A 25,954-nucleotide genomic window follows, 5' to 3' on the forward strand; every position below is an offset into this window, starting at 1 on the left:
AGAGCCCGGGCAGCTGCCGTCCAGCCCCAGGAAGCACCAGGAAGCGCGGAGCCGGCGCCGATCCCTGCAGCGAGGGAGCCGCGCGGCTCCGCGGAGCTCTGGGGCGGCTCCGCAGCTGGCGCCTCCTCCAGGGCTGCCGTAATCCTGCTGCCCAGGTGGATTCATCGAGGTGTAGGTGGCTGGTAGCAACGGGAGGGGGTTATAAACGTGTTTGAGGAGCCCGGGTCACACCTCGCGTCCCGCGGGGGCAGGCGCTGCCCCGGGCCGCCAACCGCCAGCGCAAGCTGCAATTTGCTGCCTCACAAGAAGGTCACACGCTACAAGGCAGGACTGCATTTCCTTTTAATTGATCAGAGCGTTTTCTCCGCCTCCATTTGTCCCGCACCATCTGTACAAACAGGGGAAGCCAGGACACGTAGGACAGCCCGGGGTTTCTCTACATCCACAGTGGGATTCCTGCAACACAGAAGCGCAGTCGTTTAGTGCGAGGTGGGATAGGGGGAAGAGCGGATACCGACCCGAGGCTCTAGCCCTCGCCGAGGTTGTTGAGTAAACAAGAGGCACCGGCTCGCTCAGACCTGACCTGCACGGGCTAAAGAGCAAGAGATGAGGGAGATAACGGGGGAGCCGCTGCCCTGCCCTCCTGCTCGCGGAGAGGCCACCCATGAGGCTCGCGGTGACTCACCCGCCGGGCGCCGCGCGTGCCGAGCGCCGCGGAGCGGCTCCCCCGGCTGCCAGCACGCGGGAAAGACGAGGGATGAGGCACGGGGAAAACGGGCCATGAGGAAAGCGGCCCGGCCGGGCCTCCCCTCCCCGGGAGCCGTTTGTTGTTAATAGAAGGGAGTTGCGTGGAACAGAGAAGCCTCCCGTGGGGGCCCCGGGCGCCCAGCCCTGCCCGGGGCGGCCGGCCCCACTGATGTCCCAACGGGGACCTGGATGCAGCACCAGCCTCTTGGGTTCGGAGCCGCGTCCCGGCGTCCGCCGGTGGCCGCGGTGGCACCAGTCCCTGCTGCCATCTAGTGGCCCCGGGGTGGCTCCGGGCAGGGTCCCTGCAGCCCTCCCCCAGGCCAGCGGCTGAACGTGGAGGGGGAAGCGCTGATATCCCCGTTCCCTAAATCCCTGATATCCCCAGCACAAACCTTGTACCCAGCCCAGGGCTGCTCCGAGAGGCAGCTCCCTGCAGGCAGGGCCTCGGCTCCAGAGCAGGTCTGGAAATCTCAGCCAAGATACACACGGGCAACACGTACCCCAGTTACTCCAGGGCTTTCACGAGAGCTTCGTTGGCTTCTACTTTAATCTGGGCTTCTGCTTTGGCTGCTTCATCGGATGCTGCAGCCATCTCTGACACAGCCTTCTCCAGGTTCGATTTTGCAGTCTGCACAGGGAGCGCAAGCAACATGTCACTGTGAGCACCACAGGGTGACTTGTCCTGCAGCCCTCGAGTCACCCGTCCCAGCCCTCCCATCACGCCCGTTCACAGGGCTGCGCTGCCAGCAGGGCCTTATCGACAGGCCCCGCTGCGGAAAACTGGTCCCGAGACTGAGGGGGTGGAATCAGATCAGCATCTGCCCAGGATGGGGCCTGGAGAAGGCTTCGGTTTCCTTCCCCCCCAGCCCGAAGACTTGGAGCTTTGCTCCTGATCAGTGGGTGATGGGAAGCTCTGGGCGCTGCCACAGCCCCTGGTCTTGACACGCTTCCCACAGCCGCAGGGAGAGAAGCAGGGAGGAGACGACCCCGCGCGGGGAGCGGGTACTCACCGCCAGGTCCAGCATGTCCATCGTCACGGCCTCCTCCGCCAGCACCTGCACGGTGGAGTCCGCGTTCACCGTGACGGAGCCGCTGCTCACTGCAAGGACACCCCGGGGCCACGTCAGGGCACGTGGAGCCCCCTCCGCGGGGCCGGCGCGTGGGACGGCGCTGCCACGGCCACGCGGCAGCCTCCTGGCCCCGGCACCGACGGGGCTGCCCCGCTTTCCCGCTTCCCCACGCGGACGGGGAAGCCAAGGGGCTGCTCTGCCCTTCCGAGGCCGAGCAGCGCTAACCGCATCCCGGGAAGCCCCAAGATCCCTTGGCCAAAGCGAATCCTCAGAGTGCCCCCAGGGCATCTCCCCAGCGCCCTCGGGAGGCCGCGGCAGCCTCGTGCACCGGGAGCGAAGCCGAAGCGCAGCGGCCTCTCCCGCGCTGCGCTGAGCCACCGTTTTCCAGGGAAAATCCCTGCCACCCTGGCCCCCAGGGCTGCCTTTGGAAGGCCGGGAAGGCAGAAATCCCTGGAACGCCACCAGGTCTCGTATCGCTCGGCAGAGCCTCCCCTGCGAAGGCCCCGGGGGCTACTTACCAAAGTACTTGGTGGCCGTGCCGTCCTCGGCGTGGACGGTCACGACGCCCGGCCGGAGCACCTGCAGGGTGGGCACGTGCGAGGCCAGGATGCCGAAGGCGCCGGTCAGCGTGGGCACGTCCACCTGCTTCACGGCGGCGCCGTTGTAAAACACCTGCGCGGGGAGGGACACGGGTGTCACGGAGCGCGCGGGGCCGAGGGGCAGCCCGGGGCGCCCCGCGCCGCTACCTGCGTGGGCGAGGCGAAGGTGAAGGCCATTTGCGCGGGCGAGCCGGGCTCGGCGTAGCCGCGGGGCCGGGGCAGCCCGCGGGCCGCGAGGCGCGGGAGGCGGCGGGCGGCGAACATGGCGGCGCGGGCGAGCGGGGCGACGCCAAGGGCGAGCGGCAGCGGCGGCGGCGGCGGCGCGCGCGGGGCACGCCGGGAGCGCGGCGCGACTACAGCTCCCGGCGTGCACCGCGGCGCCGCCCACGGCGCGCGCGGCCGCACTACGAGCCCCAGGGTGCAGCGGGGGCGGGAGTGACGTAGGCGCCGTGACGCAGGTCCGCGCCGCGCGCGGGGGCGGCTGGGAGTTGTAGTCCTAGCGTTCGCCGTGGGGTCGCCGCGTCCCTCGAGGGGACGGGACCGCGGTGGGGGGGAGGTCCCGGGCACCGGGGGGCGTCGCGGGGCCGAGCGCGTCCCGGGGCCTCCTCAGGGCCGTGCCGGGGCCTCCGGTCCGCGGCTGCGCAGCCCCGCCGCCCCCGCACTGCCACCCCCGGCCCCACAGCAGCCCCTCGGACCCCAGAGCGGGTCCCTGTCCCGCTGCGAGGGGCCGGCGCCCCCCAAACCTGAGCACGGTCCTCGGGATGCGCAGCCGAGCAGCGGGGCCCGGGCTCTGCCTCGCGGCTGCACCGGGACACGAGGGGCCGTGGGGCACGGGAGGGGGTGGGGGGAGCCCCGGGGAGCGGGGGGCAGCGCCGTGGGGCCGGCGCGGGGGGGAGGCTTTGGGGCCGGGGGCTGCTCCTGCGGGGCGGGGGCTGCGGCCACGGAGGAGCGCGAGGCAACCCGGGGCCACGCGGGGCGGACGGAGCCACGCGGGACCGTGAGGCCACGCCGGGCGAGGGGGCGGCGGGGGGCAGCGGCGGCCTCGCGTCCCCACGTCACGTCCCGCCGCGCGGGGGCGGCTCCGCTTCATTCATAACGGCGGGGCCGCCGGGCGGAGCGCGGCGCGGGAGCCGCGAGCCGGCCCAGGTGAGTGCGCGGCCCCTCGCGACAGCGCTATCGCGACAGCGGGGCGGGGCGCCGGCTCCGCCCGGCCCGCGGCCGCCCCACAGCGCCCGGCGGCCCCTGCCCCACGGCCCGCGCTGCGGCCCCGGCTGCAGCCTCCCCGTGTCCCCTCGCCCCGTGTCCCCCCGGCCGCGACCCTGCTCCGCATCGTCTCGTCCGCATCCTCTCCTCCATCCCTGCCCCACAGGTTCTCCTACTCTCCCTCCTCCTGCATCCCTGCCCCACATCATTCCCTCCCTGCCTCCCTGTCCCACGTCATTCTCTCCCTGCATCCCCATCTTTCCCTGTCCACATCCGCTCCTGCATCGCTGCCTCTCCTCGCTGCCCCGCATCCCAACCCCGCATCCCTGCCCCGCATCCCCGGCTCCGCCGCGGCCCCCATCGCCCCTCGCCCGGCCGGGCAGCGGGACGGGGCGTTTCTCGGGGTCGCTGCCCGCGCCGGGAGCGGGGACGGAGCTGCTCGCGGAGCCCAGGCGCGTTGGGGGCACGAGCTGCGCGTCCCCGCGCGCCCCCGCGCCCGTCCCCGAGGCGGCGGCGCGGGGACCGTCCCCTCCGCGCCGTGCCCAGACAATGGCCGGTCTGTTCCCGCCGGGTCGCCATGGAGACCGAATTCCTCGGGGATGGGCGAACAGGCCCCACATTCTTCCCCGCGCCCCCGGCTCCTCCGTTCTCGCCCTCCCGGAGCTCCGGGGGCACCGGCTGCTCTGCGGGAGCCCGGGCTGGGCCGGCCCCTGGTGTCCCCGCCGGCCCCGCGCCCTGGTCGGGACGAGGATGATGATGATGATGAGGGACTCCCGTGTCGCTCCCACGTGTGGGGCCGGCCGATGTTGCGTCGCGCCCGACACCATCACTCCGCTCGGGCGCCGGCTCCATTCACGCTTCTCCCTGACCCGATTTCGGGAGGTTTTGGGTGCCCCCACGGCCGCGCAAGGACCGCGGCGTCACCCGCGCAGCCCTGCGGCCACGGGGGCAGCTCCGAGCCTCACGCGACACTCGGGACGCACGGCCAGGGACGCACGGACCCGCAGCGCTCGGGAGAGGCTCGGGAGGAAGAGGAGGCTGCAGCCCCAGGCGCGCGGGGCTAAGGGCAGGCGCGGAGGCGCCGTCTGTCCGTCCATCTGTCCCCGCCGCTCCTGATCCTCGGGGCCTCGGCCTTTCCCAAGGCCCCACTTGTCCCCGCAGCCCCGTTGCCTCCCTCGGGGCCGGGGCTCGGTGACCGCCCGGCCTCGGAGCCGCCGCGGAGCTGACTCAGCCACCGGCCGCCACCGGCGCGACACCCCCGCCGCCCCCCCGCCGCGTGCCGGGAAGCCGTGGGCCCTGCTGCCCGTGTCCCCCCCCCGAGGTGGGGGCTGCGCCCGCAGCGGGACCGGGGACCGAGGCTCGGGGCTGGGCGGGGACCGGGGTCCGCCCGGTGCTCAAGTCCTGTGGGGAGGGGCCGTGAGGGGGCGGCCCCCATCCCCTACCTCCCCCCGCCCTCCTCCATCCGTCCTATCCTCCCTCCATCCCATCGCACCTTCCCTGCATCCCCATCCCACCTCCTTTCCTTCCCCATCCCACCTCCTTTCCTTCCCCATCCCACCTCCCCTGCATCCCCCCGCCACCCCCATCCCACCTCCCCGCCACCCCCATCCCACCTTCCCTCCCTCCCCCTGACCCCACCCTCGTCCCTCCCTCCCTCCATCCCACCCGGCCTCCATCCTTCCCTCCCTCCATCCCTCCTGACCACACCCTCCCTCCATCCCTCCCTCCCTCCTCCATCCCTCATCCCGGTGCCTCCCGGCAGCTCCGCACCGCGGTGCCGGCAGGGCCCGGCGCCCCCGGAGCCGCCGCCGCCGCTTTGTCCCCGCCGCGCGGGGGAAGCGCTCGGACACCCGGACCATGAGCGATGACCCGACGCCCTGGGACAACGCGACCGAGAGCAGCACGGTGAGCGGCGCGGGGTCCCGGGACAGCGCCGCGGGGACGGGGACGGAGGCACTCGGGCCGGGGCTGCAGGAAGGGGCTGGGGTCTGCGCCTGGGATGTGGCCGCGGGGATGGGGACCGCGCTTTGGATGTGGCCGTGGTGACAGGGATGGGTTTGGGGGTGGGACTGATATCCGTGCCCGGGATGTGGCCGGGGGAACGGGGTCTGTACCCGGGATGTGGCCGTGGGGATGGGAAGGGGGTCTCTGCCCAGGGCATGGCCATGAGGATGGGGTCCGTGCCCAGGACGTGGCACAGGCGTGGGGACGGCAGCAGCTTCCCGGCCCCACTGGCATCCGGTGCAGGTGGCGCCGGGGCTGGGGGACACAGGACGGGCGGGCGAAACGCCCTGGGTGCTGCCCAGGCTGCCAGGTCAACCCCCGCGCCACAGCGGGGGTGGCAGCCCCGTCCCGGAGCCCCCGGCACGGGCAGAGCCCGGGGGCCACGGTGAGGGCCGGGCAGGGGCCGGGCTGGGGTCCCGCGGCGCTGGAGCGGGGGCCGCCGGCGGCTCTGCCTCCCCCGGCTGCGGTTGCCTTGGTGCCGGCGAGTCCCCGGGGAACCGGGGGCGGCGGGGAGAGCGGCCGCGCCGCGGAGCGGGGGGGCCCGCGCGCCGGGGAGGGGGACGAGGGGCCCCGGGCGCCGGGGCTGGCCCCGTCCTGAGCCCGTGGCCGCCGCGCAGGCGGCGCCCGGCGACGTGTCCCCCCAGGATGGCTACGTGCTGCTGCTCGCCCTGCTCTCCATCTTCATCGGCGGCACCTTGGTGCTGCTCTCGGGCATCCTGATCCTGTGTCGCCGCTGCTGCGAGGCCGAGCGCCGGCACTCCAGGTAGGGCCAGGGCGGGGGGGGCCGCGGTGCCGTAGCCCCGGGGGGCTCCTAACCTGCCCCCCGCCCCGCAGAGCCAGCGATGACCCTGAGAAAACCACCACCACCTACCTGGAGGACTCGCAGCCGGCCCAGGGTGAGCGCGGCCGGCGCCGCTTCCCTTCCTTCCCCTGCGCTGCTCCCGGCCCCCATCACGATGCTGCCCCCCAATCAGTCCTGCAAGAGCAGGACCCGGAGCAGGGCCGGGAGTGGCGCTTTGGGTGCTGCGAGTTTGTCCGGCCTCAGCTCAGGGATGCAGCATGTACCAGGGGGAGGGGGGCTGCCGCTGACCACCCCTCGCTCCCTGCAGACATCACCATCAAGGTGGAGGACCCCGAGTGTCTGTCGTCCTCCAGCTACCGGGATGCGGAGGGCGAGCGGTTCCTGTCCTCCAGCTCCTCCAGCGCCCGCCGCGTCTCCTTCAACGAGGCGGCGCTTTTCGAGCAGAGCAAGAAGAGCCAGGAGAAGGGCCGGAGGTGAAGAGGAGGCAGGAGCCGGGGCGCGCGGGGCAGCGGGGAGCAGCCCGTAACGCCCCGTTCGCGGTGCCCGGCAGGTACACGCTGACCGAGGGCGACTTCCACCACCTCAAGAACGCGCGTCTGACCCACCTGCACCTGCCGCCCGCCCTCAAGATCGTCACCATCCACGAGTGCGAGTCGAGCGAGAACAGCCTGGCCATGACGCCCCGGCTGCCCCCCGCCAAGCCCGGCCTCGCCATCTTCCAGGTGCGGGACAGGCCCCTCCGGGACGGGGGCGCAGGGGGAGCTGGGGCCAGGGGGCCGGGGAGCCTCACGCAACCCGCCCGCGCGGTGCCTGCCGTGCAGCCCCCCGCGGGAGCGCTGCCGCCGCCGCCGCTGCCCAGCGTCGCCGCGGGCCCCAGCTCGGCCCTGCCCGGCGACACCTACAACTCCACGGTGGACGCCGAGGGCAGCCCGGCCGCCTCCTCCGACTCCGGGGAGGGCCCCTCGGTGAGTGCCGGGATGGGGGGACCCGGCCGCCCCGGCTGGGCCCCCCTGCTCCGTGTGGGGGCTCTTGGGAGGGACGTGGGCGTCTAGCTGGAAACGGCTCTGCCACGTACACGTGTGTGCACAGGAACATGTGTGTGCACATGCACACGCACATGTATATGCGCACACGTATGTGCACGTGCATATGTATATGCACATGTAAACACACATGCACACACGCGCGCGTGCATATGTGCATGCGCATGTGCATATGTATATGCACAAGCACACACATGCATATGTATATGCACATGCATGTGTATATGCACACGTATATGCACACGCACAGACCCCCCCATCTGCATCCTCTGCCCCGGGGGACATTTGTGCATCTGCTGCAGCAGGGCCGGGCTGGAGCCGGGGTGGGGGATGCAGCGGTGCCTCCTGCGCCCCGCTGGCTCTCACGGCCCCTCCGCCCCCCTGCAGTTTGCAGCAGCCTCCAGGAGTGGGAAAGCGGGCCGGGGCGGGCGGGTGGGGGGGCCAGCGATGCCGCCGCGGCCCCCGCGCCGGGCACCGTGCTGCAGTTCTTCACCCGCCTGCGCCGCCACGCCAGCCTGGACGGGGCCAGCCCCTACTTCAGGATCAAGAAGTGGAAGCTGGAGAGCAACCAGCGGGCGTCGAGCCTGGACACCAGAGGTGGGGGCGCGCAGGGAGGGAAAGGGGGACGCGGGGACACGGGGCCAACGCTGCCGCCCGCCCCCCCAGGCTCCCCCAAGCGGCGGCAGTTCCAGCGGCAGCGCGCGGCCAGCGAGAGCATGGAGCAGGAGGACCGCGACCCGCACCAGACCGACATCATCCAGTACAATCGCCCGCACGGACGACGTGGCCTTCCGCGCCGCAGGGCCCTTCCTGCCCTCGCCCGCCAGCCCCCAGCCTCTCTCGGCAGGTATTTTTCAGTAGATAGAGGGGACAGGGAGGGGATGGGAATGGGGACGGGAATGGGGACGGGAATGGGGATGGGGACGGGGCCGGCTGCTCTTGCAGGGCGGCCCGGCAGGGGGCAGCGGGATGGGGATGGAGGATGGGGGTGGGATGCGGGATGTGATGCAGGATGCAATATGGGATACGGGAAGGCGGGATGCAGTGGGATGCAGGATGCGGGATGCAGGATGCAATGCGGGAGGTGGGATGCAGGATGCAGCGGGACATGGGATGCAGGATGCAATGTGGGATGCGAGCTACAGGATGCAATGTGGGATGCGGGCTACAGGATGCAATGTGGGATGCGGGCTACAGGATGCAATGTGGGATGCGGGACGCAGGAATGCGGGATGCAATAGGGGATGCGGGACGCGGGAATGCAGGATGCGGGACGTAACGTGCGCCGCTGCCCGCAGGCTAGAGGCGGGCGAGGGGGGCGCGGGCGGCCCCGGCGAGGCCAGCGCCTGCCACGACCTGTGGAGCCTGCGGGCCTCGCTCGAGCTCTACGCCGCCTCCGAGCGCAGCAACGACCAGGACTCCGTGCGCAGCGACGGCGGCGACAGCGTCGGCTCTCCCGGCGGCCCGGCCCCGGGGCCCCCCCGCTCCTCCTCCTCCCCCGACGAGGCCGAAGGCCCCGAGGAAAAGCCCTGGGGCCGGCCCAAGCCCGAGGGCCCCGACTCGGAGCCCGGCACCCGCAAACTGCTGCAGATGGACAGCGGCTACGCGTCCATCGAGGCGCCGGCGCGGGCTGGGGACGAGGGGCCGCCCAAGGACCAGACGGCCTCCGAGAAGCGCATCTGCTTCACGAGCGCGGGGAGGAAGGGCACCATCTTCGAGAGCTTCGAGGACCGCGAGCCGGGCGCTGAGGACGAGGAGGAGGAGGAGGAGGAAGGCGGCGCGGCGGGCGGGGGGCCCACGCTGCTGCCCCCCAGCCCCCTGGCCTGGTGCCCCTACGGGCAGATGCTGTCGGGGCGGGAGGCGCCGCCGCGGCGGCGGGACTACAGCATCGACGAGAAGACGGACGCGCTGTTCGCCGCCTTCGTGCGCCACGACCCGCAGTTCGACGAGTCGCCGCGGGCGGGCAAGCACCGCTCCCGCGCGCACCTGCGCAAGCAGTGGCAGCACGCGAAGCAGTACAGCGACCCCGGCGTGCGCTACCCCGCGCTCGAGCGGCACCGCACGCCGCTGCGCCGCGGCGACAGCGCCAACTACCCGCTGGACGCGCGCGGCCCGCGGCCCCGTGGCGACGAGGAGCCCGGCGGCGACGGGGCCGCCGGCGCCCCCGCGCTGCCCGACCCCGACATCCAGGTGATCGTGGAGGAGCCCGGCGAGGCGGCCCCCGAGCTGCGGGCCGAGAGCCCCGGGGACGAGTGCGCGGAGCCGGGGCGCTGCCTGGCGCTGCGCGCGGAGCCGCTGGCGGACAAGATCGCGGGCGGGCTGGAGGAGCGGCTCTACGGGCACCTGCGGCGCGCGGCCGAGCGCACCGAGCCCGTCGTGGCCGTGGCCGCCAGCGACGCCCCCCCCGACCGCGGCCCCGTGTAGGGCGCAGGGCCGGCACAGCGGGAGCGCGCGGAGCCACCCTGGGCAGCGCGGCGGGGACCGGCCCCATCGCTGCGGAGCGGGGGACGCGGAGGAGTCCGGGGCCGCCGGGGAGGCGAACGGGGCCACCGCCACCGCCCGCCATGACGGGGACAAGAGGCGAATGAGGGGGACGCTGCCAAGGTCCCCCGGGCTCCCCCGGGCCGTACGAGCAATAACGCCCGCCGGGCGGGGAGCCCCGCGGCTGCCCCAGGAGCAGGGCCCGGCCGGCGCTTGCAGTGGGGGCGTCTGCCCGTCCCGGCGCTGCCCCAGCCCCGCGGGAGCCCACGGGGCAGCAGGGGGTGACGGTGGCGGCCGCGGCGCAGGGAGGGAGCTCAGGGCTCCCTGCAGCTCCCGCGGCAGCCCCGGGGACACTGCGGCGTGCGGGGACACGGGGCGCTGCTGCCCACGGGAGCTCCTGCTCTTGGAGCAGGGCGGCCGCCGCTGCTCGGGGGAGCTCGGGTTGGGTTTTTACTCATGTTCCGAAGGACGGGAAGGGGAAAAGAAACCCCGGATTTGCCGCGGGGGCCGGGCCTGGTGGGCGCCGCGGCGGAGCGCGAGGAGGCCCCCGCAGCCGCCACGCGCGTCCGTAAGCGACGGAGCGAAAAGCAGCCAAACCCGCCCCAAACGGCGCCGGTGCCGGTGCCGCGCGGGGGCCCGGCCTCCCCGCTCCCCTCGCGGGCGCCCCGGCCCGGGGAAGCTCCCGGCGCGGCGCGAGCCCGAGCGCGCGGAGCGGCGGCGGGGAAGCACACGGAATGAAACCCAGCGCTCCGTTTTCACTTTATTTTTTTCTTTAAAAAAAAAAAAAAAGAAAAAAAAAAGACTATGAACGCACCCATTCCCTTTTCTGAGCCCTTTTACAGCATGCAGGTTTAATAGAGCTTTGCTTTGTCTTAATACCTGTTTTTTTTTTTTTTTTTTCCCCTCATCGGGTTTATTTTAAACACATCACGATGTGTAGGAAACTCTAAATATACTGCAAATATAAACAAAAAAAAAGAGGAAAATATATAATATATAACAGTAGTCTAAAACATAAAGTGCACGGCAATGGCTTTGCACGACTTCTACACAGCCGGGGGGCTCGGCGGGGCCCCGCGGGGCCGGCCCTGCCCGGCGCAAAATTAAAACCAGAATCAGTGTCTTGATTGGCAAAGGGCGGCCGGGGGCAGCGGCGCCGGCGCGGGGGCTGCCGGGGGCGGGCGCCTTGGTCGCTTCCTTGGTTTTCCGTTGGGATCCGCAAGCAGGGTCCGCTCCCGGGGGCGCCGCTGGAGCTGCGGAGAGCACAGGGAAGGGCCACGTTAGAGGGGGACGTCGGGGACGCGCTGCGGCTCTGCCCAGGCCACCCGGGGAAGGCGGCCCCTGTCCCTGGGCTCCGTCCCAGCAGTGTCCCGCACATGGGGGACTGGCGGGGCTGGCATCACCCCCGCTGCAGGCCGGGAAGGAGGATTCCAAGGAGGATTCCAAGGCCGGGGGCCGTTCCCGCCTCCCCATGGGAGCTGCGCTCGCTGCCGGCTCCGTCCCGTCCCTCCCCGCGCAGGTGACTCATTCCCAGGCATGAATTAAAGATGAAAGCTGCCACGCGGCCGCGCGCGGGGCTGACAGCTGCAGGGGGAGGAACGGGCTTTTATTCCTGGCGTTTTTCACACCACAAAGCTGGTCGTGATCCAAACAGATAGAGCGGCAGCGCGCGGAGCGCCGTGACGAGCGAGGCCGGGGGCGGATGAGCGCGGAGCATGAGTCACCGCTGCCGCGCTCATGAATGAGGGCTGGGAAGGAGGGGACGGGGGGGAGGAAGCAGCTTCCCCCCGGGCTCCGGGTGGGATGGGGATGGAGCCGGGGGTGATGGGGATGGAGCCGTGGGTCGCGGCGGATGGGGATGGAGCCGTGGGTCGCGGCGCGGCAGGGCACGAGGTGGTGCCAAGGAAAGGGCCGTCCCGGCACCAGCAGGGAGGACGAGCGCGGGCAGCGGCTCTTACCTGCCGGGGCAGCAGCTCCGTCCTCTCCGTGGTCACGGGGACCTGCAACCCGCCCCGCTCCCAGCCCATTCCTGCGGCACCCCCGTTCTCCCGGCGCGCTTCCCGGGCCGCCGTACCTGCTCACTGCTGCTTGCACGTGGAGAGCTTGCGGATCTTGCTGCTGGCGGAGCAGGCCTTGCGCGAGGGGTTGGACGAGGCGCTCGCCCGCCGCTCCGCCCGGGATTTGGTGCTCAGCTGTGCGGCCTCGGTGCCGTTCATGCACACGGCCTTGGGCAGCGCCCGCCCGCGGCTCTGCCCGTTCTGCCCTGCCTCCTCCTCAGGCACCTGCCCTGCAATGGGAGCGACGCGGTGAGGAGGGCGCACGGGTGCCCCGGGGAGGCCGAGGAAAAGCCCCGCGGGCCGCACAGTCCCCCGGGAAGGCAGCCCCTGCGGAGCAGGATGCTCCGGCCTTGCTGGCGCTAACTCCCGACGGGAACACGGGAAGGCTGCGGAGGCGGAACATGCGGGAGCAGCCGGGCCATGGCCCTGCTCCTGGTTGCTCCAGGAGGGCACGAGCCGCCCCCGGCACCTCCCTGCAGCCCCGGGGGCTCCGGAGGCGCTTGCAAAGCGGAGCCCCGGCGCCCACGAGGGACCAGCGGAGCCGGTGGCACCGGGGGACCGCGAGCAGCACCGTCCCCAAAGGGCCCAGCCGGGCGCCAGGGCCCCGCTCCGGGTGACTCCGCAGGGCAGCTCTCTGCAGCTGCTCGGTACCACGGGGATGGGGTCCCGGGGAGGGGACGGGGACACGGGCTGCCCCATGGGAGCGGACGCGGCGGCTCCCTGGCTCCCGCTTTCCCCGCAGGAGGAGCGTCCCGCGCCAGGGCCCTTCCGCGATGACTCCGAGGCCGGAGTGGCAGCGAGGGCTGCAGGGCCATTATGGATGATCTTCCTTAAAGGACGCTGGGGCCTCTCGCGCCAAGGCCGAGCCGCGCGGCCGCCCTCGGTGCCGGGGACGGGCGGCTCCGCGCGGGAGACGCTCCCGGCTCCTGCCAGCGGGAAGGGGCCAGCGCAGCCTCCGCAGCTCCACAGCTCATCCCGCGGGACGCGGGCAGCTCCGTGGGCGCCGCGCGGGAAGGACACGGGCGCTGGGACCTTCCCGAGGGGACAGCGCAGGGAGCCCGGCTCCACAGGGCTCTTCCCGCTCCGGTCCCACTTCCCACCCTGCACCCAGGGGGGGAATTTCCTTCCTCCCCAATCCAAAGACTCCCTGTGGAGCTTCCAAGAGCCCCATCCCGAGCAGTGCTGAGTGCCAGGCCCTCCTCTCCCTTGGCTGAGCTCAGGCCAAGGCAATTAACACTTTTGACTGGGGAGGGGAAAGAAAAGGCAGAAGAAAAACCCAACCAGCTCATTCGGCTTTTGTGATTCCTCCCCTCCCGCCCTCCTCCAGAAGAACAATCCCAGGAATCTATTATGGAGAGGGAGGCGGGCGGGTGAATTGCAAGCTAATTTTACCTCCTTCGCCGATGACAGTTGCTGACGCGCAAATTAATGAAAATAAGAATTCAACATGGGATGAAATCTCGGCAACCGCCTGCCCACGCGGAAGCCGGTGACCCAGTGCCGCGTCTGTTTGAGCAGCTCCATCCTACCTTCCCATTACCAGCTCAACAGCTAAAAATAAAAATCAATCAAAGCGGGGCCGCGAGGCGCCGCGCGTGCGCGCGTTCGTCCTTGCCACCTCTGCCGTTTCTTAATGGCCCCGTCCAGCTCATTCAGGTACAAGGAGAGAAGTGGTTTCGGAATGGAGCCGAGCGGAGCTTCCCGGCGCGGCGCTCGCCCGGCAAACGGGCCGGGTCTGCAGCTCCAAAGGCACCTTTGCGAGCGCTGGGTGGTACCCCGAGGCTCCGGGATTGCTTTTATTGTCCCTCCCTGACTGCTAAAGGAGGGAAAGGCCACCAAGGCAGGGGACACGCACGGGACGGGGCCCTTGGTGGGGCGCCCAGGGGAGCCCCGTGTCCGAGATGCTCAACGCAGATCCAGGGCCACGGAACATTTCAGGCTCTCTCTGGAGCTGCATAAATCTTTAAATAACGCTTCAAAAATAAAAGCTCATTCCGCAAGCCCCTTCGTTCTCCGGAGGGCACAGGATTTAATGAGGTTCCCTCTTTCCCTCGCTGATCCAACACCCACTCCCGCCTGTGAGTCACCGCTGCCCAGCGGAGCTACAACCGAATCCATCAGTCATTTGCAAGTTGGGCTCTTTCCTTTTTCTTTCCCGATTTTATTTCAATAGAGCATCACCCTGTTACGATGAGGAGCAAGTCCAAGAGGCTCCTGCAGGACTGGTGAAAAAAGAGGGAGTTGACTCCCTTTGCGGGCTGCTCCTGCCCTGCTCCGAGGGCCCCGCGCTCCGGCAGATTCCTGCCCCTCGCCAAGGTTTAGCCTGGCCGGTGGCACCGCAGCGCCCGCCCGGGCAGCCCTCCCTGCTCTCCCTGCCTCTGTTCCGAGCCTGTTTTACCAGCTCGGCCTCCAGGAGCTGCAGGATCAAGCGGAGAGGCTGACCCAGCACAGGGCTTCAGCCCGAATCACGTCTGTCCTCACCAGGTCTGCAGTAATCCGGGCTGTGCTCTCTGCTCTTCCCAGGGCAAGCCAAGCCGGAGGCGCCGTATCCGCTGGGAGAGGACGAGCTCCAGGCTGATCCGGCAGGGAACGGCCCTTCTCCTGCGCTGGCTACATCCCTGTTTGCCGGTAGCTTGTCCAGTTTGGTCTATCACCTCCGCAAAAGCAGAACCCCCGAGTGCTAAATAAACACGGGGACATTTGGCTTGGCTGAAACAACGGTTTATTTTACTAGCTGCCTGGGCAATACTATACAGTAACTCGTGAAACAACTGAAAGGGCAAAAGAACATCTCCATCCAAACCTAAATTAAAAGAAAATCACGTTCATTCTCCCCACACAGGCTAACTAACATGGGAAGGGCTGGTCTTAGGGGATCACTATTAAACTCCAGGTCTCGAATCCCTCTGAAACAGCACAAATTATGCGTGAGAACTTCACACGTCTTCCAGTAATTTGCCTGTCACTTTCTGAAGTGACAGCTCTTATTTGGGTTTAAATACTGCTGTTTGCGTTAGCAGAGTGTCATAGCTGATATTAGCACCCTGGAGACGACCTGCCTCTCTGAGAGCCCCCTTCCCGCGTGGGGAGAGCCGAGGGCTCCGTTGGGAGCGCGCGGGATCCGCAGCGTGTTCCTGCGGGCAGCGTGTTCCCGCGGGCAGGGTGCCCGCATGTCCCTCCTTCGCCACCCCAAAGAGCATCCAGGGCAGCAGCCTCAGCGCCCGTGGAGGAGTCCAAAAGAAACCCAACACCTAAAGGAGCGGGAGAGCAGCCAGGGACACAGGGAAAGCGCCCTGCGGCTGCGGGGGACTACACGGAGCAACCGCTCCAAGGGGATGGGTTAAAGAGATGGGTCGTGGCTTGAGCTACCTGGAAGGCGCCGTGTCCCTGCTCAGGAGGGTGCTGTGCCCCCCACCAGCCTTGGCTGAGACACGCAAGGTCAAACAACCAAAGAAAGGCTCCCTTGGAGAGGGGAGCGAGCTGCTTTTGGAGCACCCCAAGTGTCCTGGGCACGGGAAGCACCGGGGAGCGCAGGGAGCTGGTCCCGCCGGGCACAGGAGGGCAGCGGCTCCCGGGCCCGTCTACGCTGGCGGCTCCTGCCCTGCGCGCGCGGCGCCCGCCCGCGCGGCCTCCTCTGCGCCGTCCTCCGAGCCCGGCTGCCTCCGCGCCGCTGCGAACGCACACGAAGGCGCCGGGCGTCACCGCGCGGCCGAGCGCGGATCCGCCCCGCCGGGCTCCCCGCTCTCCGAGGGGTTTAAACCATGTGTTGAAGCTCAAGTTAAAAGATGCTGCAAGCAGCAGAGTAGAAATGTGATACAGTCCGGGCTCCCATTCCCACCAGAACCCTCGCTTGGACCTTTAAGGATGAAAAGGATGAGCTGTTCTCATCAGGAATGTTTGCAGAGGAGACATCCCTGTGACAACAGGGAGGGCATCTCGCAAGATCTCCTTCCTGCTCCCGGGCTTAGATCAGCCCTTGCAAACATGTATTTGCTTCAATGAATCTATGACATTTTTAAAAGGATTCCTCCTCCATGAGGCTGTGAGAAAAAGCCCTGGCCCTGCTCAAATTCTGGGAGAAAAAGAAAAGCCTGTGGGATGCAAGAGGACAGCACAGAGCAGAGGGTCACCCAGCTGGCGCAGGGACATCAGCTCTGCTAGAAGAGGTTATGAATTACCCGACTGTCAACAGTGAATCAGCACTTGGAATAATCTATTTCGCTTTGATGAGGTTCCCTTCATCTTGGCAGGCTCCACCTGTGACCCACCGTGTCCGCCGGGCTGGACACTGTGACACTCCTGACGGGCACCGTCCCCGAGGAGGACAGAGCTACCTGGGAGGCTGCCCCTGGCCCGAGCTGCTGCTCAGGGGAAACTTTGGACATCAGGTGCGACCCTGGCTAGGACCGGCCTGACACTTCCATGACAAACTGACTGACCGTGGGCAAGGAAACTATTTCCAACTAACCAGGAGCCAAGGGCCACGCGAGGCCTTGGGGTGGCACCAGACTTTGCCTGTTTTGGTACCCACAGAACCCACCTGGCTACCAGCAAGGAAACTGATTTGGCAAGTTCTGCACTGCAGACACTAGGATTTACCACAGTCACACTCTGGTAAGGTACATTAGCACCCTGCAAACAGCACCTAAAACCTTCCCTCCAAAAAACTACAGCAAAATCAAAGAACAGTGAAAATAAGGCAGAACTCACGGACTCACAGAACGGTTGAGGTTGGAAGGGACCTCTAGAGATCATCTAGTCCAACCCCTCTGCTCAAGCAGGGACACCTAGAGCGCTCATTGAAGACTTTAGAGCAATTAATAAGTTTAAGTAGGGATTGAGAGAGGCAAAAACTGCTGTCTCAGTTGGCTGCTCTGCTAGCAGCAACCGCGAAGGCGCCCGGTCTCCGCCTCGACGCCTTCCCAAGGCCGTGTCCTTCAGGCCTCCCCTCTGCTTATGGATACAGAGAGGCCAGAGGGGAAGAAAGAGCAAACACAAAAACCACACGCTCCATTTTCACCACTTGGCAAAAAACCACATGGTTAAACCCACTCACCCATCCCTCTGCCCCAAATTCTAGACTTACTGGTTGGCTCACTTGAAAAACAATAGGAAAATCCAAATAACAAAAGAAGTAATTCTGTAACCAAGAAGCCACAAAAACTGGAGCAGAAAAAATAAGTCTCAACCAAAGTGCCAAGGTTATAAGCACCCTTCTTCCCCAGATGTGCCTTCTACTCTGCACACTGAGTCATTTTAAGGCTGAGATCCAAAATAACTCGGAGATAATTCTTTTGGCCAGTTTTACTAGACTAAGTGTGCTGAACAACAGAATCCAGCAGGAAAAAGCTATTCCTGGATGCAAGGAAGGAAATTGGCATGTGGGTAACACACAGGAAGGGGCATCCTGCTTGATCAAATAAAGAACCAAGACATCCGGAGCATCACGGCTCACTCAAACGCTGTGCGTCACTCACCACTTAATAATCAATAGTCTCTGCAACTGCTGAAGGGATTTGCTCTGACCACACGGCCTTTCCCAAAAACTTCACACAGGCAGGAGGGAAAAAAACGAGAGAAAACAAATACTGCTCTGCCCTAGCCCAGCACCCGGCTTTCCTACCTGGTACTGTCAAGTCCTGAGTGTAGATATCATCTTCAATGTCATACAAGTCATCATCTTCTTCCTCGTTGTAGCCATGCAGATCTTCCAGATAAGGCACTGCCGTCATACTCCTCCACCTGTCCTTCGTCTCCGGGCTGGGAGGAATGGGGACCAGAGCCTCTGCCTGAGCGTGTTTCTTCCGAAACCAACTGCGGAGAGTCCAAGAGCAGAGTTTCATCAGCACAGCTTCACTTTTGGAAGGCATAAGGAAATCCTGGCTAGCAGGAGATGGTTCCCATTCCTCCTCAACATTCAAAGTTATGTGGAGTTTCCATTTGTACAAGAATTCGCAGCTAGCTTTACGTCCCTGCAGGTTTTTATTGTGTAACAACCCGCGGAGGGAACCTTCAAGCTCGTCATCCTCAGCCTTGCTGCTCGTGCTGCAGGGACACCAGCAGTTGGTCTTCCAACCACTGGGTGCTTTGTCATTTGAGAAGAAACGCAGGGGTCTGCCCAGCTTTGGCAGCCGGGTTTCTGCTGCAAGCCCTGCTTGAGCGCAGGCCGGGCGCGGGAGCACGGCTCGGGATCTGGAAGGAGGCCGCAGGAATGTTTCCTGTGTTACCAATTCAAGCCCAAAGCAGAGAGACAGAGGGACAAACTCCTGCTCCCTACCTCTAGTCACAGCACGTTAGCAGAGCTGCCAGAGCTCCCTTCTGTTGTGGTGTTGACGCAAGCAGAAAAGGAGAAAACTCTGCTTGTGTCCTAAAGCTCAGGCTAATGCAGCATGAGAAGAAAACCTGGAGAAGGCGAGTCTAAGGAGAATGGTATTTACCCCCAAACTCCTTTTAAAAGACAGTTCTCAGCAAGATCACAGCAAAGATGCTTTATACTTTGTCTTTTTAATCCCGCCTCTGCCTCAAGGGACTTCTATTACCAACAGAACCAGTGTCCATAGCACGACCATCTGCCCCCTGAAGGAGCTCGGCGCTGGAGGCCTCCCTTAGTTATCTGGAGCATCCAGCGGGCTCGCCTCACGCCAGGACCTCCGGAGCCAGCCGGGCGGCCGCTCGTTTTGATCGTGCTTCGCATCCGGGCCGCGCAGCCGGCCTGTCCCGGGGCCAGGCTGGCACGGGAACGCTCTCCTCGCCGCTTCCTCGGGGGCCTGTGGTGGGTGCCGGGGCCTGAGGCGCCTTCCCGCCCCACAGGCCTGCGCGGGCCGTGAGGAGGCCTCGCCGCCCGCGGCCTCGTCCCCGGGCCGTGAGGAGGCCTCGCCGCCCGCGGCATCGTCCCCGTCCGCGGGGGAGGCAGCCGCCTGCAGACCGAGCGCTACAAGCCGACGTTTTGGGGACGCTGCTGCTCCCTGCCCTCCTTGGAGCGCCATGTCCTGCCCGCGGAGCGGCCGGCGCTCCCTGTCCCTAGGGCCTTCACAGGCCGCTGCTGCCATCCCCAAGGGAGGGACGGGAGGTACCAGAGCTCTCACGGCCTGGACCATCCTCGGCCCCGCGGCTGGTACCGGCATGGGCACCAAACCCTGATTCCACACTATGGGCCATGGGGACATCTCCCTCCTGCTCTTTGCACAGCAAAAAAGAGAACAACGTGGCCCAAGCAACTGCTCTATTACTGAGGTGAGCCCAACGTTATTAGGTAGGTGACACTTATGGGTGTGAAGGGACATTCGTCCTCTTCCACTGCCACAGGCAGCCACGTTAGCTCTTCCCTCTCCTGCATTATTTCAGGCCCCAAAGGGTGCAGCTTTAGGTCTCTTGAACATCCACCTCAAGCAGAGTGAGAAGATCTAAAAATATCATCACGCTGCACGTTTATTTCTTGACCTACCTCCAACTGCTGCCCTAAATATGCCCCATGTGAGACCAATGTTCTCCCCTCAACAGTTCAGAGACACCAAGTAACTCCTGGCTAAGAACTGCTGAGAAGACGTTGAAGCCAGTCACCAAAGAGCTCTTATAAACCTGAGACATCTGCTTTTTATCACTCCAGCTCCAAATTCATTTTAGAAAGTAAGGGTTGGATGCACCTCTTGCACGGAAGAGTTATAATTATCATTTTGTTCTAGTCTTACACTGCTTTGACACTAGGCCTAAAAAAAGGTGGCATTCTAATAAAACTACCCTGTGAAAGCAAGGAGTGAGGAGATAAATAAATGAAAATGAAACTCCAGGGACAAATCAGCCAGCATTCAAAGAAGGAAGGAGCTCTTATTCAGAAAGCCGGCTTCACAATTAGCAGATACGATTTCAAAGCAAAATTATAAAGCAAAGGAAAATGGATTAGCTTCAAGTTTTTAAACCAATCTACTGCTCCATGAGGAAGTCAGCATCTTGCCACTCGCAGCAAGGAAAAGTTGGTCCCCTCTGCCTTAAGTTACTATAAGGTTAGTACGTTCCACTTACGCACTGATGCAGATCCAGTATTCCACAGAAATACTGGAAGCCACAGCGAGAGACATTTTTGAAAGAAACATTTCGAGGATATGACAGAAAACTGAATGCACATCCATTTTGTTGAGTGCCCACGAAGCTGGCAGTATGAAAGTCAAAGACAAGGTCATCCCAGCTACCAGACTAGCAGGAGGTCAGCAAGCCCAATACAACTAGAATCTGGCCAACAGCTTCAGCAAATCCTGCTGATTCCTTCCTCAGACTGGTTCCTCAGCAGCTGAGATGTGCACGGCACACAACACAATTTGCTCATTTGCTTTCCTTTCCTTGGGAGGCTGCTTTCATCAGGGAAACGACTGTCAAGACAGCAAATTCAGCCTGGGCTGATCTAGCCTGGCAGGATTGTCTAGTGCAGGAAGAGAGGACCCAGCGCAGCCACCAGCTATTTTTGCCAGGGGCACTGGAGCTAGATGGAACTAAACTAAAAGCTAGGAGCTTCAGGAGAATGGGATTCACAAGATGAATAAGATCAGAACAATTGCCATTAAAAAGGTTTTTTAAAGGAAGAAAGACTAGAAAGCTCCATCAACTAGTGTTTTTATTTTGCTGTATTTTAGCTCAGCCCTTTTCTTTCCTTCTGTCCTACTTACCAAGAGAGTAAAAATAGGTTTTATTAACAGCTAAAACCTGAATCACTGTACTCCAGTCATAAATGATTCTATCCTCTGGGAGGTGATTTCAAATACTTGCATATGCATATATGGTAATGAGGATGGAGAATGAGAAGAGAAATTCATTGAAGTTCTAAGAAAATCAAAGACCTCTTGGAAGGAGCCTCAAGCAATTCTGCACGGAGTAGCAGCGTATTTCCTGGCGAGCGCTGCTCCAGCAGGGACAGGGATTCTGCTTTTTACGCTGGTGCTGAAGACATTATTAGTGAGGAAATGATTTGCTCTTCCGCTGAGGGCCACTGGCTCCTTCACACGGCCCAAACCTGCTCGAGATGCTACTGGATACAGCTCTGCTAAAAAGCAGCTGCTCCCCCGCGGTGCAACTATCCCCCCGGCAGCGAGGTAGCGCCGATGACTGTCCCTCCCTCACCCTGCTTCATCACCAACATTAAAGCAGAGGCTGGGCTGGAATTCCTCTAACCAAAGAGCCTGCTTGACCATTTGTTCCCAAACAATTTCACTGCTGATTTCTGAGCAAACCGCACCGCAGCAGCGCACACAGTAATTTATTTGCTACCAACAGACTGGTCCTTTAGCAGCCAAGGGGGAAAAGGTTTGTGCAGATCTCAACGGTGCCACTTGCACAGAACAGAGCCCCTGCAAGACGCAAATTCCTCTGATGGGGAAGGGCTTCTTTGCCACTCGCAGCGATCTGAAACAGGCTGAAGGGACCTCTAGGAGGGGAGAGAGCATTTCGCACTGCTTTGCAGGCGTGTTGAGACTGCTGTGGAGCTCAGACTCCAGGCAGCAGCAGCAGGAGCATTAATAGTTAAACTACCAGTTAAGTGGCATCCAGAAGGGTTGCTATCACCTACAGGGAGTAGAAACAGCAAGGGTCAAGGACTGCATGACAAAAATGAACCTAGGTAGATGAGGGCTTAATGAGCCTGTCTGCTTTGCAGCTTCTAAGCTCAAACACCACGTTAGAAGTCATCACTCTGCTCCTTTCAAGTTCTGGTATAAGTGAGGTTAAAATAAGAATCAGCAAGCACAGCTGCAGCTTCCAAACACTTAGAGCTAATTCACTTCCCATTCTAGGTCACAAATATTTCAGTTTGCTTGTTTTGGATGGGACCAATTTTCTCTGAAAGCAGATGCCAAGCTGCAGGTCTCCATCCTGCCAGAAAGGATGGATTAGGAGTGATTTTCCGCCTCCCAGCACTTCGTGTAAGGGGCTTCATGCTTTCTGGCAGGGCACCAGCACCACACCAAAGCACCATCGCGCTGCAGGAGCCTTCGGCTGCCCTCGTGCAGAGGAGGAGGGCACAGCTGGGGAAAGACAACACATAACACTAATAAATGTGTAGGGTAGTCAGGCTCATCAAAAACTAGAAGTAATTAAGAGCCAGTTTTCCCCTAGCTGATGCTAGCCCCACAGGTCACAGTTCAGACTCCTACACAGGAGGAGAGCTGTGTTGTGTGCACAGATGGAGGTGCTGAATCCCTTAACTCACCACACACACAGTTGCATTATGAAATTAATTTGCAAAACGTGGGCAGAAGAACTAAAGATTCCTCCCCATGGGCCTGCCACAGAACGAAGCAGAACCCAGGGGCCGGAACAAGAGAGGCAAGGAGGAGAGTTTGTGCTTCTCCCTCTGTCATGTTGCACCGAGGAGAGATTCTCACACAACACTGTGACACCACTGCCACAAAGAGATGGAAAACCCACTTGGTACCTAAACTCCAGTGGCAGCAAAGGGAAAACCTGCTGGTTCCTGGAATCCAGGCAGCCGAGACAACCGACGTGCTCGGCACCCACGTGGGGATCCACAGGGCAGCACAGAGGCAGCTTCCAAGAGCCCCGGTGTGCAGGACAACACAGAAGAGCACCAGTTGTGGGTGAGCAGGAGCGGCTGGGAAGGGGCTGGGAAGCTGCTCGGTGCCTGGGAAGGTCGGCGGGAGCGCCAGCCCGGGAGGCTCCTTGGCACTTCCACCTTTTATCGGTGCCGGTGTCTCCCCTTTCTTGCTATAAACTCCTGGAAGCCAATCTAGGACTGAACGAATTACGGGTGACACTTCTGGAGAAGGCAGGCGAGACGGTTGCTGTGGAAACAAGGGACAGAGGCAGAATCCTGCATCCACTCCATCACGCGAGCGCTGCAGCAGGGCCCGTGAGTTAGGTACAAAACGCAGTTCAGGAGCATTAAGCCCTTCAGCCAAAGCACGAGCGAGAGAGAGATGAACAACCGACAGGGAGAGGTTGCCAACTCCTGCACTGTAATTCAGGGGTCAACTTCTGACATCCCATAGCCCCTCTGCAACGAAGGGCTGAGGTTTTAATCCACTGCATTTCAACTTACAGCTGGCAAGTCTGCCCTGCACAAACCACCTGGGCTTGGAAGGTCTTTAAAGCAAAGAATGGGCTAAGAAAACTTTGCTGAATTGTAACAAAATGCAGGAACGCGGAACCGATGTCAGAGCCTGGCTGCAGGGATGAAGCAGAGAGGAAGGCAGCTGGAGACTGAAACAACGCAGACTGCCTCGAGATTGCTCCAAATGAGGCTGCTGCTGGCGGAGGGGGAAGCTCTGCTTGGGGCAGCTCACAGAAGCAGAGCAGGGAAGGACAGAAGGGGAACGTGGAGCCCAAAGTGCCCCTTTGCCTCTGATTTCCATAGCCCAGTGCCCATCTCAACACGGGGATGAGTGGGAGAAACCCAACGTCAGGAATAACCTCCTCCTGCCCCTACTCGTCTAGAAATCAAGTCTCTTACTAAAACACTCTCCAAAAAGCTTTCTAACAATGTTTGGATGGCTACCTGCTGTCCCTCGAACGCCTTTGTTCAGTTTTAAATAAATCGGAGCGGGTTAAGGGTAAGGACAAAGCTTCTCTTCTATTTAAAGAGAGCCAGGAGAATTGAGCACTGGATTCTTTAGCGCAGGGCTCCTCCACAAGGAGGAGATGGACAGACCCAGCCGGAGCCCGAGGCTGCAGGCTCTGCTGTGCTTGATGTAATTATTAGGATGCCACAGCAGGAGGAAGGAGGCAATTACTAATAGGGGAGAAAAGCCTGTTAAGAAGCACTGGCTAAGCTCACAGCAAACTAATAAGAGACTGAGCCTTGAAAAACATTTCTGTACTGGCAGGTAGAGTTTCTCTCCGACCCCTTTCTTGGTGCTTTGATGTTGAAAGCCGCAGCACTAGCAGCCGTGCCCAATTAGAAAGTTGTGGTTCTGCAGCACGGGCATTTGCGCCTGCCCTCCACGCTCTATTTTTTCCTGCTTTCTGACTACATGCAGGGCCTCTAGAGAAACCTCTCTGCTTCCAGCTGGGCAAAGCTGACGCAAAAGCTCATGGACACGTGGGACAAGGAAATCAAGTATATCAAAAACAGGGTAACTAGCTCAAATACCTGGCAGATAGTGACACTGCAGAGCCACCCACAGTGCCTGGAGCCAGGGGCGATGCAGTGCTGCGTCTGCACCCACAGCATGGACAGAAAACCAAGTGCTCTTGGTGCTTCCCTGCCTCCTACCAACCTGCTCTGCAGGTGACTCCGGCCACGTTTGCGTGCAGCACTCGTGTGACCGTCCCCAAGCCCATCGCTGCCCTGCTCCAAGCTGTGATGAACAGAACTGCTCCTTCCCCTCACGGCACAGCCGCGGCGCACGGTGCCTCGCAGCCCGACCGGGAGCGCTCCGCTCCTCCGTGGCGGATGGGAAAGGGTCCCTGTCCCAAAGCTCGGCACCACAGGTGCCCCGCAGCACCGAGGGTAGCCCCGAGCAGCCTCTCGTGAAACACCAGCGCCGAGGAGCACATGCACGGGGAAAGGAGCTCTTGCAAAGCTCCTCCTGGAGCCAGCAGACCCAGCAAGGCCAAGCTCTTGGCTGCTGCTCAGAGCCAGCACCAGCAGGGCCTTGTGGCTGAGCCTGTGTCCCTGCAGAGCTTGGATCTGCGGCTCCTGCAGATGCCTCCCGTGCTGCAGCACCTACCAGGGACCACCATCCGGTAGCACGTGGCTACCAGTGGGGCTTCTCCAGAGGCCCGAGGAGAGCTCCCTTCCTGCCCCAGGCCCGGCAGCGCGCGAGGCTCCCGGGCGCCCCGCGAGCAGCTGCAGTCCAGCAGGCAGCTCCGCGTGTCCTCGGGAGCACTTCCTACTCCAGCAGCAGATAAGCTAATGCGGCCTCCGCGCTCAAGCATCCTCATGATGCTTTTTGTTCTTGTGCTTTTATCCGCCCAGGAAATCTCTGCTCAGAGGCAGCGTGTTCAAACAGATCCTCAAAAAAAAAAACTCCTGGAGATAACGGGGCCTTTCCCTCTCTGACAGTGGCAAGGATAAAGGGGGAGGATGTGGGGGAGAGAGCAGCATGACATTAAAGAGATCAAGAAAAATTCTCATTGTCCAGAAGACTTCTCCACATACTGATTCCACATGGAGCAAATACCAAGGGATTTCTCTCAAACTGTCCAGGAAGAAAAGCCTTAAAAAACATTAAAAATTCTACTTCAGTAACCCAGCCTTAATGAAACCCCCGTTCCTCTGCTCCATTCATACTAGTTGGCCCCTGAAAAAAAAAAAAAAAAAGAATTATCCAGAACCCTTAATTATCATGAACCAGTCACACTAGAAACATATTCTCGACACATTCATTATTTACCGGTTAGCAATTCAAATGCTTTAACCGGATGCTCTAATAGGAAAGCGAAGCTGAGCAGAGGCTGCCAGGGCTCCAGCAGCGCGGGAGGAAGGGTGCCCAGCGCCTTCCATGTGTCTGCTGTCAGGAGGGAAGATGAGTGAGAGCAACAGCACAGGTACATTAGCATAGGAAGCAGAAAGAGAATGACTAATAGGAAGAAGCCGAACACTCACTTGTGCTGCCTTATCTGCTGTATTGAGAATCTCTTGGCTGGGTCGTATTCAAGCATCCCTGAAAAGAAGGAAAAGAAAAAGTCCAGGTGTGATCACAGATGCGTTGAGGACAGGAGGCCAAGCTCTGTCCTGCCCCCCTCCCTCCACGGGCACCGGAGCTCTGGCCTTCCGCAGCCTCGGGAAGGGGCTGCTGAGACGCCTGGGGACGGAACCCCCCTGCTGACACCTCGGCAGGGCGGAACGAGCCCCTTCCTCAGCGTCCACAAGGAAGGGGCCACGACACTGCAGGGACGGGGGCTCGGACAGCCCCGCGGCGGCCACCCCGGCATGGGGACTCTCATGTCACGGGTCCGGCTCTCCCCATGGCACTTCCTGGCCAGGACACCAGCTGCTCAGCGC

General features: G+C 63.1%; 3 protein-coding genes across 3 annotated transcripts in view; 1 reads left to right on the plus strand and 2 right to left on the minus strand.

The window, feature by feature from the left end:
- Nucleotides 1-324: 324 nt before the first annotated feature.
- ATP5F1D (ATP synthase F1 subunit delta) lies at nucleotides 325-2,714 on the minus strand. Its single transcript, XM_088526733.1, has 5 exons — nucleotides 2,564-2,714; nucleotides 2,336-2,489; nucleotides 1,758-1,846; nucleotides 1,248-1,375; nucleotides 325-456 (listed from the first exon to the last, which is right to left on the minus strand). The coding sequence occupies exons 1-4, from the start codon at nucleotides 2,678-2,680 to the stop codon at nucleotides 1,253-1,255; spliced, it is 483 nt and encodes a 160-aa protein (XP_088382859.1). The 5' UTR covers nucleotides 2,681-2,714; the 3' UTR covers nucleotides 325-456; nucleotides 1,248-1,252.
- Nucleotides 2,715-5,380: 2,666 nt separating this feature from the next.
- Nucleotides 5,381-9,912, plus strand: CBARP (CACN subunit beta associated regulatory protein). Its single transcript, XM_088526734.1, is given in 11 exon segments — nucleotides 5,381-5,524; nucleotides 6,241-6,386; nucleotides 6,458-6,519; nucleotides 6,733-6,898; nucleotides 6,976-7,147; nucleotides 7,247-7,390; nucleotides 7,856-7,936; nucleotides 7,939-8,065; nucleotides 8,135-8,232; nucleotides 8,234-8,312; nucleotides 8,763-9,912. Coding segments are annotated over 11 exon segments (2,253 nt in total). The 5' UTR covers nucleotides 5,381-5,476; the 3' UTR covers nucleotides 9,893-9,912.
- Nucleotides 9,913-12,027: 2,115 nt separating this feature from the next.
- Nucleotides 12,028-25,954, minus strand: part of STK11 (serine/threonine kinase 11) — a 30,781-nt gene continuing 16,854 nt past the window's right edge. Inside the window, exons 7-9 of the mRNA XM_088526735.1 lie at nucleotides 25,556-25,613; nucleotides 17,630-17,820; nucleotides 12,028-12,236 (exon numbers count right to left, since the gene is read on the minus strand). Of these exons, the coding sequence (XP_088382861.1) occupies nucleotides 12,028-12,236; nucleotides 17,630-17,820; nucleotides 25,556-25,613 (458 nt within the window). The remainder of the gene's footprint in view (nucleotides 12,237-17,629; nucleotides 17,821-25,555; nucleotides 25,614-25,954) is intronic.

The sequence above is a fragment of the Tinamus guttatus genome, unplaced genomic scaffold, assembly GCF_059628265.1.
Source record: "Tinamus guttatus ecotype Peru unplaced genomic scaffold, ASM5962826v1 Tinamus_guttatus_pri_ptg000254l, whole genome shotgun sequence".
Lineage (NCBI taxonomy): Eukaryota > Metazoa > Chordata > Aves > Tinamiformes > Tinamidae > Tinamus > Tinamus guttatus.